The following is an 18,123-nucleotide window of genomic DNA, read 5'->3' as shown; positions in this document are numbered from 1 at the left end:
GAGGAATCTATGCTTTTTATTGATTGATGGGGGATTGATTCAAGCATCCAGAACATCCCACACACACAGAAAGGCCCGCAATGTCTGGGAATCCAACCTGAGACTTTCTTGCTGTGAGGCTAGAATGCTGAACCGTCATCGTGCAATGTTCATCCTCTCAGTACCTCAAGTATCTGGCCAATACTGTAAGACACTAGAATTTGTATGTTTCAAACCATCTCCAGGTTATACTCTTATTCGCTCTGCAGTCTTGTAGCCCAGTGTTTCCCAACCAGGGGTACTGGGACCACTGCTGTTGCCTACATGTTGTGTGGAAAAGGTAAAGAAAGTTGCCAAAAGTTTGTAGCGTCGGAATAAACAACAACAATTCTCCAGTGTTGCCCCTTTAGAGCCTTTATATTTATCCTGTTGCCCCAGTGCTTTTACACCAACTCTCATCGAAAAGACATCAAAGGAGACTGTGCGAGAAATCATTCACGGTATTCTTTGAATTCTTTGCAGTCTAGAGCCCCGTCTCAGAGATGTCACTTAAAACGCCCAAGCTCAATCTTCAGCTCGGGGCACAGTCATTCCCCTGCGCCTCTCCTTTTTATTGTCTGTCTGCTGCTTCATACCAAACATATTTCAACTCACAGTAATTCTAAAAAAAAAAAACACATTAGGAATGACAGTCACTTACTGAATCTAGCCCACAGTGAAACACCCATGTCAGATTGTACATGTGGTGCCAGTGGGACAGGGTCGGCGCGATCACTCCATCTAGTGGCAGGTTTAGATCGACTGCGAAATCCCTGCACTGCACCATCGCAGATAAGCCTTATTTAAACACGATGAGCCTCAGTCAGCTCAGCCAGCTCTCTCCCCTCTCTCTCTCTCGTATCTCCGCTCCTCTATTCATTTTGCATTGACTGTGCGCTCCTGTCTGTCCACATTGGTAATTGATTCCCCAGTACACAGTATGTGTATACGGCACCAGTAAGTAATATGTGGAAATCAATGGAGCCCTGAACAGACCAGATGGCTGCGTGTACAGAGTGTGTTCACAAGACAAAACACTGCACCATACTGTGAAAACTATGGTCTTTATAAATGCTTCCCTTTTTTCACCCGTATTTATGCAAAGATGTATTCATTAATATCCCCGTCACTTATAATTCAAGTTTAACACCACGGACAATAATGAAAATGTATGCCGTCTCATTTTGCTTGCAATTTAGTCTTATTGTAGACCCAGTTTAGTCCTGATTTGATCTTGATGTAGGGCTGGTGGTGCTTGAAAGGTCAAATATCTCATAAAGTGGTATTCTCGAAGTGTTTTATGAGATGGTACTTTGTGTGAAAAGTTTGAGATGTTCAATAGGATCACTGAGATTTGTGTAGGGAAAAACTGCACCAAAACTGCACCAATGAAGGACAAGGTATAAGTGAGTCTGATGCTGCTCTATGTCATAACCAGAAGACCAAACCAAAGCTGATGAAAGGCCTGCAATTCAAAATAGCAATACGTAAGTAAGAATAAAACTGGACTGGGATACCACCAGAAAAAACTATTTGTGCTGCTACCACAGATTGAGCCACTAGTCTGTCATGGACACAAACCACACAGTGCAAATCCTTAGCGTTCATTATTACTTTATTTACAAGAGTGTAGTACCATATCAAAGAAAAATTGGAATGAATGTACTTCCTAATTCACATTTCAGTACCATAAAAGTAGTCAATCTCACTCAGTGTTTGATACTAAATAAATACATAAAGTGAATCTGGAATGTTTTTCAATGAGGTCATTTGGTTCAATTTATCTCAGTAAGCTCCTTCATAAAACACGCAAATACAAAAATAAATCTGTTTTTCTATCAAATTTAGGTTGTTTCTCTGAACCGAAGCATCTTATAAGGCACTAAATGGACTAATGCTGTTGGCATACGTCTCAGAAACCTGGGGATAGTCCCTCTGGTGCCTCATTATTGTAATTCAAGCGGCTCTGACATTGATAAAGTGCTCAATTGTAAACGGTTAGAACGAGAAAAATATACTCTTTCTCTGTTGTGTTGTCAAAAACAGTTTCTTGAAAGCACCATTTTTAAAAAGTAGTTTAAGACATCAGCATAAACAAAGATGACGGCAAGTCTCAGTAAATGAAGACAAAGCTGTGGCTCGAACAAAGTACTTTAGATTCTTTCACAGAAAAGAAATTGAGAATCAAAAGCCAAACCGCCAAAGGAAAGATGTCCTTCATTTGACTTCACAGTAACTTTGAATCCAGCAAAGGAAGATTAACATGGCAATATGCCATACAAATGGTGTAGTCACAGACTTAGTTCAATACAGGTTTTCTTCAGCGAGTCCATCTGAAAAGAGAAAAAGGAAAGAAACATTAGACAAATCGGCATAGTAATTACTTATCGTTCTCCGATGGGTGGGACACGTACCTCGCTGAAGGCTGTTGTGGATGTAGTGGTTGAGTTGATGCAACCCATTGTTTTGGCCCATGTTTATTCTGACATCTGCCGGCTCTGTGATTTCAGGAGAGAGACCCAGAGGCGGCTGTTCTTGACAAGAGACATTTCTGCTGCTGCTCTTTCTGGTCACCAAGTCCAAGTCACTGAAAATGCTGTCAAATATACAATCGTCCAGGACAGGCTCTGTTTTGAACCCAGGGGACAGGGGAATTTGTTGGGGAAAACGGCAAGGCAAAGTTTGGGTATTCACCGTTGACGACGGGGTGTTTTGCACTGGGCTTAAAGTGCGAAATATGTCAAAACTACTCGCCAGGGAGGAAATTTGTTGAGCCAGGATGCTGATCTCCTCTCTCTCCCTCTCGCTGTATTCAAATGTCCCCTGGGTGGTGGGAGACTGGCTGGGAGTAAGCAGACTTGGATGCATGGGTAAAGCATGCTCGGGAACATGATGGGCAACACTGCCCCCTTGTGGTTGCTCCAACAGGTTGTAGTCGTCTTGATGCAAGGTGCACTCCGTCGGACTCTCGCAGGACACGGAAAGACAATCTGGAACCAATCGGGCGTTTGGTGTACAAGCTGGGAAGTCATCATAGGAGGGAGATGGAGAAGAGGGAAGAGGAGAAAGGGCATTGAAGGAGCCTAAAGGGGCATGTTCATATTGTTGTATGAGGGGTAAAGACAGAGGGGACTGGGAGGGAGATTGTCCACAGGTGGGAGCCACTGTTGGGTAGGTGAAATAGGACGGAGAGGCCTCTGGGGAAGAAAGTACATCCAAAAAGAGGTCATGGCTAAGGGTGGAGCTACAGGAGGAGGGGGTGTACGGAGGGGTGAACATTGCGGGGCTATCACACATCGGGCCAGGTGAGCAATCTTCTTGAGAAAAACTACGGACTTCAAACGCTTGGTCCGGCCCCGAGTCTCTCCTCTCCTTCCTGGCACACGGCTCCTCGCTTTGGCTGCCGGACGTGCGCTGCCTCTTTAAACATTTACTGGATTTGTGATTTGAAGTTGTCGACTGCTGAGCTGAAGAGTGGCAGGAGTCCGCTGGTCCAAGAGCTTCACTGTCAATTTTCTGCTGAAGGAATCTTGCCTCAGTTTCACTACAGGAGCAGAGACAGTGATTAGACGACGTGTTTTTATGGCATTGTGTGTACAGTGTGTTTTTTTCATTTTGGCTTAAATCAATACTGTGCCGTTTGTTTGAAGCAACACCAAAAAATATATCAAACTCTTGATTGTGTCTTCATTCTTTTTCAGTGGATAAATATTGAAATAAATGTCCCAGGGAAAGGCTTGTGACCCACTAAAAATGCTGCATCGTTTTATATGCAGACCACATACCCCCTTATCGACCTATTGAACTAGTACCGTGCTCTGATAGTAACAGCAGCTAAACCACACAGACGTTTGCTCCATACATGCAGCCAGAATTTGTTTTCACCTGATGATGTAGTTGGTGCAGAGGATGCTCTGAGGGGTCTTGTTGGCTCGAGTGTAGACCCAGCACCAGGACAGATCTTTTCCCTGGAGTCTGAGCACCATTTGAAGCTGGAAATCCTCATCTGTCTGCACTGGGAAGAGAAGTCACAAAATACAATAAGAAACCTTACTCACTCGCAGCATAATAGCATGGTGCACATCTACGTTACATGGAATGGGAACTGCATAGACCAGTGTTCCCCAATGTGGCATATTTTTGGTTTGGTTTGATTCAGCCCAAGTTCTAACCTGGGATAGCCCTGATTCAGACCTGGTTTTGTTCTGGTGGTATCCAGAGAGTTACTTTTCTTTGGTGCTACTTGGTCTGAATTGTTTGAGAACTACTGGCATGGACCATGATTCTTTGCTCTGCTAATGTAAGACTATGCATTTGATACAGGGTGTGTAGGCAGAAGCAAGTCAAATTTAATGCTTTTTAGTGCCCAAATACTATGTTTTAATACCACAAACGCAGACAAAAATGTGCACATGTCGCATTTCTTTAGATTTCAAACATTTAGTCAAACAGAGGAAAGAGAATTGGAGAAAAACAGGCAACTTTAGAGCTAATAAATGTGGGAAATTTCAGCCAAAACGGCAGCTGAATATGTTTCAGACCATCATTTTAGTATTTAGTTGTTGTTTTTTAACACTGTAAAAATTGTTGAGCAATGTCATAATTGTCCAATAAATTTACATTTAATTCTAGTTCTAGTTTTCTGCTTTTTAATGACATTTCAGGACATGATTTTGGACAAATTAATTGAATGCTTTTTAATGCCCTGTGATAGAAGCTTACGGTTTATGTGTATGTGATAATAAGTTGTATGTCCATAGAATCATGAGTCTTCCCCAAAATATTGGTAAAATAGCCCAGAAAAAAAGAGTAAACAACAGGCTGTGAATACACTGCGTCTTCAAACGACCCTCATCCAGCTCGGTTCAGTGGAGAAAGCCTGTTGCCATTATAAGTAATGAGTTTCAAAAGGGCTCACTAAGAAATCATTACAGCTTGTTGGCTGTTCAATGTGCCATAAACACAGAAATATGAGTAGATTTTGTTTACCACTGACATTAATGTCCGGATCATTACGTCTATTATTGCGGCTTTCGTTTTGCTGGAGAAAATGCGGGAGACTTACCCAAAGTTTTGTGGGATTCTGCACAACGAGATAGATCTTCAGGATGAATGAGGCTGTACCAAGATCTGTTGGTTATTTCTTCAGACGAGTAGCCGAGATAATACAAAACACTGGGAAAAAAAGAAACAAAGGATATAAATCAGTCTGAAAAGCAAAGTTCACAGGTGAAAATTAATCGCCTCTGGTTGTTCTACTTTTATACCAAGTACTGGATCAAGCCTAAACTCTGACCGTGATCAAATCGAGGCTGAAAAACACTTCTGTTTAATTGCACTTTGAATTACTTTGTGTATAAATTGTGCTCTACAAATAGCTTTTCTTGCCTACAACCTGTTTGGCTTTGCATGTGTGAATTCTTCAGGACTATACCTGCTCTAAATAAGGAGAGAAAAAGGAGTAGAAAACTTGATTCAACAGAAAGGGACAACACAGAGATACAAAAAAAGCGGCAAACCCAGACACCCAAGCAAATATGAGCAGCACGAGGAAGTACTTAAAGTGCCTCTACTGTATTTAGATGACCAAACCAACATGTTGAAGGCCTTCTAAGTACTTAAGTTTCCCAACAGCACCTATACAAACCTTTGTAATACATTTGGACACATATTGCTGTTTCTAAACACAGACACTCAGTTGGGATTCCACAAAATTAGACTATGCTGTTGCCACACCTTCTTCAAATTTTAATAAAAGACTATTTGTGTTGCCTGTAAAGATGTTCCTATGCTTGTGGTAAAATGGGCTTTCTCCTGTTATTAAATATTGGAAGTTATTCTTAAAATTAATAATGCAATGTGCCTCGAAGTCTGGAGGTGCGCACTTCTAAGGTTTCAGCAACATGACCTTTTTTGCTATTTTTTGATTAAGCTTAAGTTAAAAAAAAATGTGCATAAAGCTGCTGTTTAAAATATTGCTAGAATGAGTTTCAGTAACTGCATTATCACATACTTGTCTGACACTTGGCTGATGCTCATGTCCAGTCTGTGGATGCTACTGAAGGTTTGGCAGAACTGGGAGTCTTTGGTCCGGAGGCGGTTGACTGTGGGGGTGCAGAGGGCCACAAACAGGGGCTCAGCGACGGGACGGGTGGAGGAGGTGGAGGGGGCACCGCAGGGCAGAGGGAAGAACTGGAAACTGCCGCGCACCAGAATGGAACAGCAGCCTCCATTATGGAGCTTGAAGGCTTTGGAGGTTTGCACAGCGCAAACAAAGCTCCTCTCTGGGAAAAAATAAGAGACATTTTGGAATTGGCATCACTAATGTACCAAACAGAATGACTGTACAAGGGCAAATTTATTATAGTTGTCATTCTTTAAAGGGACTATACGAAGTATACGAAATTATGTATTTTCCTCCCACTACATGTTCCAGCCATGTCCTAATCTGTAGAATGAGCTCAGACTTGTTCACCACAACTGCCTCTAAACTCCTGCACTGTCACTCAAAAAGGTGTTAATTCGGGTCCGAAATGCTGTTATGCACAAGCTTAATATAGAAGCTGCAGTTACGCATAAGACCTGAAGTGGCAGTAGTGAGTATAAAATGACTAACTTGCATCTGGCCCCTTTAAAGACAACCTTCAAAACTTTTCCTTCATTAACTTACACATCTTAAGGTACAGTTTGGGTTTGCAAAAGATTGAAGCCAATCCACTTCTACTGTACTACAACTACTACAACTATTCTTTATCTAAACAGAAGTAAGAACAATTACCAGGCGATGAACTGCTGTTGAAATCCAGGTTAGATTTCACAACATCGATGTCTGATCGCTCCACCATGTCGTACAGAGAGTCTCCTTGCAAAACATCCACCTAAAATATTAAAAAAATCACATTTTAGTATGTCTAGTGGGTAGAACAGCCTAAATGGCACAAAAGAGGCGTATTGCTCAGTTGAGGAACTTAAATTACAATTTATTACAACCCGCCTTTGGCTCTGTAATGAGACACACAGCCTTTTCCCAATGGCAGCCAAACTAGGACCTCCCGATCCTGGCCCATCTGTCTCTCCACACTCACAATGTTTCTTGCAAACCCAACAAGCCAAAACTGACTGCACAAACTTAACTTTTTCAATATATAATAGATCTCTATTAACATGAATGGTATGTTTTTGACATGTTTTTTCAAAGCGAATATTGATTTGCTCATCCGCAATCATGCAAACGTCTTAAAATTCAATGATCGTTCATGTTAATGCTTTTTTGTTTGGTTCTCAAGATCATGGTCCAATCAGAAAGCAAAGTGAGCCCCACACTTACAGACGCCAGATCCTAGGGCTGAGACCAGTTCTTAGCTTTCAAATGAGGATCGTTGGAGAAAGTTGCGCCCATGTTTTCATTATGCAGCTTAAGGAAACCCCAGTTCAGTTGTCGTCTTGCTCATTTTGAAACCACGATAAGCGCAAACAATACTTAACTGAAGGCACAACTCACCATAGAAATCCCCAAATATTCCACCACATTTTCGGACACGTAGACCAGCCTCCCCTGAGCGGTGGTGACCAAGACGAAGCCGTGAAGCGCTTGCAAGAAGGCCTCATAAGGAACCGAGCATTTCCACTTCTCCTTTGACGTTAATCCTTCGGGGAGGCAGAGAGAGAGTTCATTGTTATCTTGACTTTGCATTTTGTAGCTTTCCACGTCTCCTAAAAGAGTGGCCCCTAAAGCGCTGCAAACTTTTGGCGATAGCCTAGTATTTTGTTTTGACAGTTCGCACACGCTCGACTTTTAAAGTGCAATGGAAGTTTGGAAAAAAGGCTCACCTTGAAAAAGCACCGACTTTCTGATGTAGGTGCAAATTGCTGCCATGGAGTGCAGGTAGGAGAGGCGTTCCTGCTCATCTGACGTGACGGGCAGCAGGGAGCGCATGTTCCTGATTTCATTGTTGATGTGGTCCCGCCTTGCTTTGGATGCGCCTTTGGTGGATCTATGAGAGACCATTATCGCAATTTAAACTTCGGAAAGTAAAAAAAAAAAAAGATCTCAACACTGCTCATTTAAAATCATTCTATTGCTGAAGCTAGCTCGGATTGCTTTCCATCGGCTGCTGAAATGTCCCTAGGTTTCACTCCAGCGAAGGCTTGTGTGCTGTGTGGATTGGAGTCCATTCATTCAGGGGATTTATAGCCACTGCTGGGACTTAAGAGAGAGAGAGAGAGGGGGCGTAACCAAAACAAAAACAGACACATCGATAGAGGAGGAGCCATTCGGGTCTTTGCCCAAATACAGTGGGAGGCATCACAGCATCCCACACCACCACGTCACAATCACTAATGAAGACAGAGCCGCAAAAGGAAAACAAAAAGCATGAAGGGGACGCTGCTCGGATGTCTAAATAAAGATGAGCTAAAACAGGTCGAGGTTTTATAACCATATCCACTCGTGTTTTAGATGAAAACGGCGCTGTATTTTTATGTAATAAGAGAAACTCGGGACTGTATTTAACCAGGAAACACCGCACATAACAGAGGTTCAGAATCTGTCTTTTACATGGGAGTCCTGGCTCACAGAAAGGACCCTATTGCACATGTTTTGAGTTGTTGGGGAACACACAACCGGGAGATTTAACCTGTGCAAGTCGAGAAATGCCACATCAGTCTCGTGTTTAACCTCTTAAACGAAGTGCAATTTTCTCCAGTTCGGCTTTACCCAAATCTTAACGCTTCTGGACTGGAGTGGATACAGCTTACAGGCCAGAGTAACGCCTCATTTGAAAGCTAAGGCCTACTAAACTGATCTAAACGGATCTTCACTTTATGTTGCGTTTTTATCCTTGTTTTCTTCTCGTTTTTGTCGCTATTTTGACACTTTTTTCCCAGAAGCTTTTAGAATTGGGTTAAGCCAAACTGGAGAAAATGTGCTTGGTTCAGGTGGGGGTTAAGAGGTTAATCAAAATAGGATATTACAGTCGATTTAAATGTTTACTCAATACAAATCCAGTCCCTTCCCACTCCTATGAACAGCCTGCCCACTACCAACCATAGTATAGGCCGTAGTTAGTGAGTGAATGAATGAATTTGTACATATTCAATGATTGCTGCACTGGGAATTAATAATGCCTCTTTATTAGAATTCATCTGTAAATGTGTCAAATCATAACTTCTACATCGCTCCATTGATTAACGTTTTGCAGCAGAAAAAAGTGAGAATGTGCATGATCTGATCTGGCAGCTCTTCAGTTTAACACTTTACTATTACATAAACAGCTCTTTGGAAAAACGTGTGACACAGGGTTGTAAAGTGCAAGCAAAATGCAAAAATATTATTAACATCACAACCGCTTCGATTCAGCCACTAGAGGACGTTTAACCCCCCCCCCCCCAAAAAAAAAAGAAATAGACATATCTGACTCACCTGAACCTCCTGTAGAAACATGAGGGGCTTTGATCCTCGCTCAGATGATGCGACGTACACGGCGTCCTCACGTGACACTGGCACGCGTTACACCAAATGCTCATGTTTCTTTTTCACCACTTTTGAATTTTCATCCAAAAACTTGAGTAACTCTTATGATGTCGCAGAAAGAGCATAGACGTTGTAGGAGAAGAAAAAACAAACAAGTAAAGCAAATGATCTGAGAAACACAAACTATGGCGCGCGCGCTAAAGTGCAGCTAGAGAGATAACCATGTCACCCCGCGAGAGCTGCGCCGATCTCCAGGCTCTGAGCGGTTTCCTCGCCTGCACCTCCGTCTGTCCCTCCCTTTTATAGTCCCAAGCCGGGCACCTCTCATCCACAGAGCCGCGGGGAGCTGGATAAGACACAGAGGAGGCAGGCGGACGACAAAACGGGCTCATGTTACTGTTATGACGCGTGATATTCTTAGAGGAGCGACTCTAAAAATAGTAGCTTTATACGACAGACGCAGGTTTGGAGCGGAGGACTGACTGTGGAGATGTTTGTGACATAAATGGGCTGATGGTGTAACGAAAGCTTTAAATATTATTAAGTTTAACTCCTTAACTCCCACCTGAACCGAGCACATTTTCTCCAGTTTGGCTTTACCCCAGTCCATAAGCTTCTGGAGAAAAGCTGTGAAAATAGCGACAAAACTGAGACGAAAACAATGATGGAAATGTGACAAAAAAGTGAGAAAACATTAATAATAATAGTAATAATAATAATGATAATAATAATGCATTGGTTTTATATAGCTTTTATATTGCGCTTTTCTGGACACTCAAAGACGCTTTACATTGCATTATTCATTCACTCCATACTCGGTGGTAGTAAGCTACTATTGCAGCCACAGCTGCCCTGGGGTAGACTGACGGAAGCGAGGCAACCAGTCTGCGCCATCGGCCCCTCCGACCACCACCAACCACTCACTCACGCACTACATTCACTAGGCTTCCTGGTGTTACTAAACGGTCTCCCATCCAAGTACCGACTAGGCCCTTCCCTGCTTAGCTTCCAAGGTCTGACGGGATTGGGCATCGCAAAGACGGTATGACCACACACACATTGACAAAAAAGTGACGAAAAATTGATGAAAAAGTGGCAAAAATGTCACAAAAATGTCACAACAAATTGACAAAACATTTCCGAAAAAATGACAAAAATGTGACAAAATGTGACAATTTTTTTTTTTTTTTAAATATGACAAAAATGTGATAAAAATGTGACAAAAAATGACCAAAATTTGATAAAAAATTTCTGAAAAAAATTACAAAAATGTGACAAAATGTGACAAAAAATTGACAAAAAATGACAAAAAAATTACCAAAAAAATAACAAAAAATGTGACAAAAAATGTATGAAAAAATGACAAAAAAGATACAAAAATGAGTTGAATACCCAACAAAAAAATGATGGAAAAAAAATCTGATGACGTGAGGAAAAAGATCCTCTCGGTTCAGGCGGGAGTTAAGAGGTTAAAAGTATGTGCACGTGGGAAAGATGAGATTTGTAATGCGGACACATGGAAATAAAGGCATGTTATTATTTGGCCTTTAGGAAACTTATTTGAAGTTTATAAGGTCGATAGGTTATGTAGGCGCCCCACCCTTTTTTATTTTCTTTACAGAGGTGGTTAGAGTAGCCAAAATATTTACTCAAGTAAGAGTCACGTTGCTTTGACGTATTATTTTTCTCAAGTAGCTACAAGTACAACGTGTTGACCCAAATAAATACTCAAGTAAAAATAAAAGAGTATTAAAATTTGACTTAAGTTCTGAGAAACTGTGAGTAAGAGTCTATTTTTTATTCAAGTAAGAGTAAAGATACTTCATTGCAATATTACTCAAGTAAAAGTAAAAAGTACTGAATGATACAGCTACTCTAATTAGTACAGTTCCTTCACAAAGTTACTTAAATATTTGTACTTGAGTAAACTGAGTACTACCCGTCTCTGCCTCTCTATATAGGTTAAGCTCACGTGACGTCACAACATTCTAAAGACCGGGGCAGTTGAAAATACCATGGTGGTAACTATGGTAACTGACAAAATGCAGATTCCCTAGTCTTATTTTTTTTTTTTTTTTGCTCATTTCTTTGTAATTGGGCCAAATCACATGAAACAAAAAACTGTCACACAAAGTTCAGAGTCAGCTCTTCCTGCTCATATGAACTAAAGGAGTCCAAAAGTGGAGACAATATTCAAAAACATGAGCGTGATGTTGGCCAGTAGAAAGGAATAATGTGACAGCTTTGTGAATCCAATCACTATCAAATAATGATCAGGGAAAACATTTGGACATTTTCTTTTTGAAGATTTCTTTCAAAAACTGTTTCTCTCCCGTAGAGTTGAATTGGCACCTGCCCTCCAACTCAAATATAATTCTAGAACATGAACACATTCTTCCTATGGTTTGTGACAATTATCTTATTAGGCTATTTTATAATACATCTTGTGACAGTGGCTTATGGAGCGTTCGTCGAAAGGTCACTGCCAAATCCTGGTTCCAACTGGTGCATCCTGTCGTGGTGCCCTTGGGCAATACACCTACCGTCCCTATGTGGAACAGGCTGCACCACAGAGTATGGAGTGAATGAATGACTGCAGTGTAGAGCTTTCAAGCTCGTAAACACAGGCTTGTAAAGCGCAATATACTTTCATTATTATCAACTGTGTCAATGTTGTTTTAGAGGTGCCAAGATAGACTTTTTTTGCCCTTTTCAAGTTGGCATCTGACTGATCCTTAAACCAGTATCATGGACAGTGGAGGATCTTGTGCCAGGGTCAGGATGCCTGGGTTTTAAAGGGACTATAGGGAGTTTAAAAATGTTAAAATTATGTATTTTCCTCCCCCTACATGTTCCAGCCATGTCCTAATGTATAGAATGAGCTCAGACCTGTTCACCACAACTTCCTCTAAAATCCTGCACTGTCAGGTGTCACTTCGGTCCGAATTGCCGTCATGCACGAGCTTAATATAGAAGGCGCAATTACACATTTGGCCTGGGGTGGCAGTAGTGAGTATAAAATGGCTAACTTGCATCTAGCCCCTTTAAGTTGGTGGGGAAACAGCACCCGGATCCCATCCAAACACAGGGGGAACATGCAAACTTCACACAGAAGAAAAGTACTGCACATGATCTGGAAATGGATCTACTGAGGCAAGAGTTATGGCCATAAACCCACTACTATTCCATTAACAAAGGTTTCAAGACAATAATACAAACATTTAGCAATCAATTGAAATAATAATTTGTTGAAAGTGCAAGTGACATTGTGACATTATTCACAGCACTCAGAACTTTACCGCAGCATCCAAAGTGCCGTCATTAAGATCACAGCTTGGTGCATCATTTGTGCAGAGACTGTGATGCAGTTCGTCTTTGAACTGTGTTAGTCACTCCATTAAAGCCCTGCTGGAGGGAGTTACACACAGGTCTGGAGTTGTAGCTGAGAGAGGCTCAGTCACTTGGACTCAGTCAGGACTCCGCAGATGAAACGATTATCGTGTGCATCACAAGATGACTCATGCAAAACAGAGATCGTGAAATAGTCGTAGTAATGATGGGTTTGAGACTATAGCACTTTCTGAAACCTTTTGAAGTGACTTAAAACACGTCTGTTGTGCAATTAGATTAATGATTTACTTTGTTTAATGAAGCTCAAGTCCACAATATTTGAGAGACTCAAACTCAAACACATTTGACATGTCATTTTTATTACTTTTTTCAGTAACTTAGGAAATATAACATATTACTTACTCAAAATACGGGAATATATTAGTCATTACAATTCAAGTAACTCGAGTTCAAGTGCATTTAAATGTATGAATTCTCCCCAAATAAAATGCAGCAAGCCAAATTAAGCTAGACACTGGTGTTGACTATAAGATCAGCAGTTGCATGTATGTCCTCAAAACAAAACACAAGAGAATGGGGGAAGGCAAAGGAAAAGGAAATCTTTGACTGCACTTTTGCTTATATTTTGCCAAAAGTAACTCAAAAGTAACTCAGCTACATTTCTTGAAACGGGAATATAATTGTAGCCTTGGAATAATTGCCATCTGTTTTCCCACACTCGGACTCTCACACACACTCTCATTCATCTTGGTCTATTGTTAATGTTTTTAGGGAAGCCAGAGTATGCAAAGGAAGCCAATGCAGACACAGGGAGAACATGCAAACTCCACACAGAAAGGCCTCGTCCTGGTGGGAATCGAACCTGGGACCTTCTCGTTGTGAAGTACAAGTGCAAACCACTGTGCTACCGTACCGTGATCCTAGTTAATCCTGCAGATCTTGCAACAATAATTAACACTTATGATTGTTTTTATTTTCCCTGGCCTTTGGCTTTCCCTTTCACAGGTTACCACAGAAAAGGATCGGCCTCTTTGTGACTCTTTCATGTCATGTCATTTTCTTGGACAAAACCTTTTATTCTTTATGAATACCTGTCAATAATGTAATCTTGTTTTCATTTAGATTTTGGATATATTTTTTCATTCTTCAATTCGCCACTTATGCTACTTCCCCCACCCCATGGAAGACACACTGGAAGAGTTGAAGCAAAGTCCCCTGAAGTCAATACCTGCCACTGGATTAACTTTCACCTCCTGATGAATGTGTTTTGGGACTCAAATCCAAACAACCAATTGACTCTTTTTTTTTGCTTTCAGCTTTAATTTGAGAGGAGTTTCAATTCTCCACGGCCTCGTGCCTCTCAAATACCTCTTCTCCCACAAATCCCCAATTTACCGTCGGCTGCTGCTGCTGCTGCTGTGGCGATGTTGGAGGCCGCGAACTCGAACTTGAGACAAGGGGAGGATTGGACATTGGATCGGGGCGACAAGACAAAACAATTCACTCTGGACAAATCCCTGGGTCTGACTCTCGAGGGCCGCTGGGAGCGTCTGAGTGGGGAGCTGAAATGAGAGAGTCATTTAGAGCGTCAGCGCCGGCGTTGTTGACCGTGGCCGACTGCGGGGCGAGACAGAGGGGGGTGACGACTGCGCCCGTGTTTCCTGTGTCCCGGTTGGGGGATAGAGGATAGCAGGCGGGACAGGGTGTCTCTGGTGCCCCTCTCCGCGCGGGCCCTCCGTCTGTGGCCTGCACTTAACACGGGAGATAACAGTGGCTTTATAGCACGCGGCCGCTGACAGACAGGAGCAAACTGCTACTGCACTGGGCTGCACAATAAAACTCATTTGTATTTCATTGTTAGTTCCATTTCAAGTTCTTACACATCTTATCTTGAAACTTATTTTTCTCATCTAATGTCTGATTTTTCATACATATTGCTGGCCTGTGTTGGGAAGTCCCTGCAAAATGAGATGTCCCACTGTTAGGGACCAGGCAGCAGCGGCAATAGTCTCAAATCAGAGCGCTCAGTGAAGGAGCCAGTGAGGGCTATCAGACGGGACGACTGTGGACATAAGTCTGGCACTGGGCAGGAAGCAGAGCAGTGGGTTCAAAGACTTCCAGCGGTTATAAAGGCCAGGATGCATCTGGATTTCTAATGATGAGCAGAGCACTTGCTACTGTTCAGTCGTTTTTTTTTTTTTATCAATTAGTTGCTGGCATGACTCGGGAACGAACTGTAATCGCTGCTGCTGATAAGGGGCGTTCAAACTATGGAGCAGGGGCCAAATGTAGACCTTAGATCAATATTTGTTGGCCCTTCTTGCTGAAATGGCCTGGCAAGAGTATTCAAGATGGCAGACAAGGTGGCAGGGTTACTTAAATGCAGTGGTAATAGGCTACCTTTTCTTTTAAGTTTTGGTAAATGTCTGTCAGTCATAGGCTCAGTTAAAAGACAGACCTGATATTAAAGGAACAGGCCACCGTTTTTTAAATACAGAGATATGTTCTTACCTGAGCTTAGACGAGTTAAAGGGATATTTCAGGATTTTTGTCAAAAACGCCAGACTAACCATATAAATGTCTGTGTCGATAGAGTCATTTTAACCATTTTGCACCTTAATACCGTATAAGCTACGCAGCAGTGGTGGAGTGATCTGCTAGAAAGTAGTCCCTCAAAATGCGATCATTCATGTGATGTAAGGTCAGTTATATTCCAAATAATATTCTATCGACACAGACATTTATATGGTTAGTCTGGTGTTATAAGTGATTGTTAGGTGACTGTTTTTAATGCAGGCTAACTGATGCCATAGAAATGCGCTAGCCTTGCACTCGCCTAGCGCCACGTAACTCTTCAAATATAAGAACATGAATTACAAAAAAAAAATCTCCAGAAATCAGCAACGCTCTGGATAACTAGGAAATGAGGCCCTATGTCAAAAATCGTGAAATATCCCTTTAATGTGTAACTGTCTGGACTTTAGGCGTGCCCTCAGTCACGTAAACCGAGCACAGACAGCGTTAGCATTTAGCCTCTCCTCCTCTCCTCTATGGCCCCCAACAAGAGAGAAGTTAGAAGCGACCAAGCTCTGCCACGTTTTACCTATTTGAATATGGTTCCATGAGCCTGTACATGATCCAAGTATAGTCACAAAAAGCTAAACATGTCAATTTTCTAAGCAGAAAAAAAAAGAGGAACTATATTGCAAGGCGTAGCAATATTGTTACGCCTATACTACTATATTGCAAGGCTACGCATCAACTCGTCTAAGCTAAGGTAATTTAAAGACGGTGGCCTGTTCCTTTCAGCCTGAATAAAGAAGGGCATGGTCAAAATAATGTTGTATGTTTCAGTGTGTTGTTTCTGTGGCCACCTGCTTTGGATAATGTTTCAATATATAATTGTTTTTGGGTAATTTAACAATCATCATCAATCATCTTTTTGGTATTTCCCACAGATTCCTTTTAAAACTATCGCCGACTGTGTCCCCAAAGCAGCATGAACTGTCGTCTAAAGCAGTTCATGCTTCTCAACTGGTGGGCTGGGACCCAAAACTGGGACCCGGGACCTTTTTTGATGGGTCGCAAGCCTTTCCCATCGGAAGCATTTCTTAATATATTTAGTGACTGAAAAAAAAAGCGTCTCTTAAAGGAACAGGCCACTGTTTTTTCATACTGAGATATGTTCTTACCTAGAAGCTTAGACGAGTTGATGTGCACCTGTCTGTTTTTTGTGCGTGCGCTCAGTCATGCAAAAAGACCAAAGATGTTGTTAGCATTTTGTTGTTAGCATTTGGCTTCTCCTCCTCTCTTCTATCGGGCCAAACGGATGTTAGAAGCGACCAAGCTCTTCCACGGTCACGAACACAGACCAGACAGGTACATATGAATATATCGTCTAAGCTTAGGTAAGAACATATCTCAGTATGGAAAAACGGTGGCCTGTTCCTTTAAAATGTGTGGTGTCAAGTTCTTTTGACTTTGATTTCCTTTTAATAGGTTTATTTAATCCTTTTTAACATTAGAACAAAATGAATCCTCCTTCAGTATATTGTAAAGTCAGTCATTTGGAGACAAAAATACTGTGCATCCTAAAACATTTGTTAGCATTTCTGTGTCTATGAGAAGTGAACCAGCAAATTGTGAAAAGTGCTTATCATCTCTTCCCTGTGTAGAATTTAGAAGCTAAGAACGTGTTAGGAAAGTTAGGAAATAATTTGGACCACTACTCCTCCAGCTTTCTTTCTTTGTAAACAAAAACAATCAAGTACAGGGCAACAACAATCTGTATGAAAACACACACACAACAACAACAACACAACAGATTCCAACCACAATGTTTTTATGGGTTGGAAAACACATTTTTATTTGGCTCACTGCTCATCATTGTGGGGCACTAATGGTGGATCAAATGGTCACTTCTCTTTTTTTTTGTATCACACCGAGCCAAAATGCTTTGCTTCATTAACTTTCTCACCCAGAGAAAAACACACAGAATAAAATGGCAAAGTTCCCAAGTCAGTGTTAACTCAAATTGTTGCAGCTTTATTGACAGATATAAAGCATATTGCACAGGAAGTTTTGATCAATCTTAACAGAAAGAAACCCCGCCAAAATAAAACATACAAAAAAAATCTTAAAATAACAGTTATGGAGACCTGATAATAATTGTAAAATCTATACACTCCGCTTTGTTCTCAACACTTTCCCCCCCATTAGTATTTTTGTCCATCAAAAGATTATCCCTAAGCTCAGCCGCATTTGCAGCTTTTAGTTCATACCAGGCTTCAAATAAAATGCAGTATGTCCAATCACATACATGTACGACACAAGTGTTTTTAGGCAAACTTTGACAAACGTCTAATACAAGTTAAGGCTTTCATATACTCGAGGGGCTTCAAATACAGTTAATCCTTTTAACTGTAGTAATTCAGCAAAATATTCGGTATCACTATATTTACAACAAAGCCCAAAATTATTCATTACTTTTTGACGTCATTATTAGTTATATTTTCACTCTTAACCGTGGCATGATGGTTCATCTTTCCAGAACATTAAGATTTTGTAGTAATGTTACCTAGTTTGCATTTTTTTTTGGGTGATTCCTTACTGGTACTTGGACTCAGAATGTGACAGTCCACACAGCCCCACTGCAACCATACTGTACATAAGGGCCATGGAAGAGCCACGGTTCTATACTTAAAGAGAATAAAGAATCGCCCCTCTTCTGATATCACGTATGATTTAGAACAGAAGACTTTTTGTTATGAAGATGCCATTAA

At 41.3% G+C, this 18,123-nt stretch overlaps 1 protein-coding gene across 1 annotated transcript; it reads right to left on the bottom strand.

The window, feature by feature from the left end:
• Positions 1-1,707: 1,707 nt before the first annotated feature.
• On the bottom strand, positions 1,708-9,668 carry npas4l (neuronal PAS domain protein 4 like). Its single transcript, XM_079560457.1, has 9 exons — positions 9,440-9,668; positions 7,849-8,012; positions 7,520-7,665; positions 6,797-6,896; positions 6,032-6,302; positions 5,084-5,193; positions 3,904-4,033; positions 2,433-3,562; positions 1,708-2,351 (listed from the first exon to the last, which is right to left on the bottom strand). Exons 1-9 carry the CDS (start codon positions 9,541-9,543, stop codon positions 2,323-2,325), a joined length of 2,184 nt encoding a protein of 727 aa, XP_079416583.1. The 5' UTR covers positions 9,544-9,668; the 3' UTR covers positions 1,708-2,322.
• Between the last annotated feature and the right edge of the window lie 8,455 nt (positions 9,669-18,123).

This window comes from Gobius niger (genome assembly GCF_951799975.1).
Source record: "Gobius niger genome assembly, chromosome: 7".
Classification (NCBI taxonomy): Eukaryota; Metazoa; Chordata; class Actinopteri; order Gobiiformes; family Gobiidae; genus Gobius; species Gobius niger.
The sequence above is the reverse complement of the archived record's forward strand: the minus strand, read 5'-3'. Positions and strand labels throughout refer to the sequence as shown.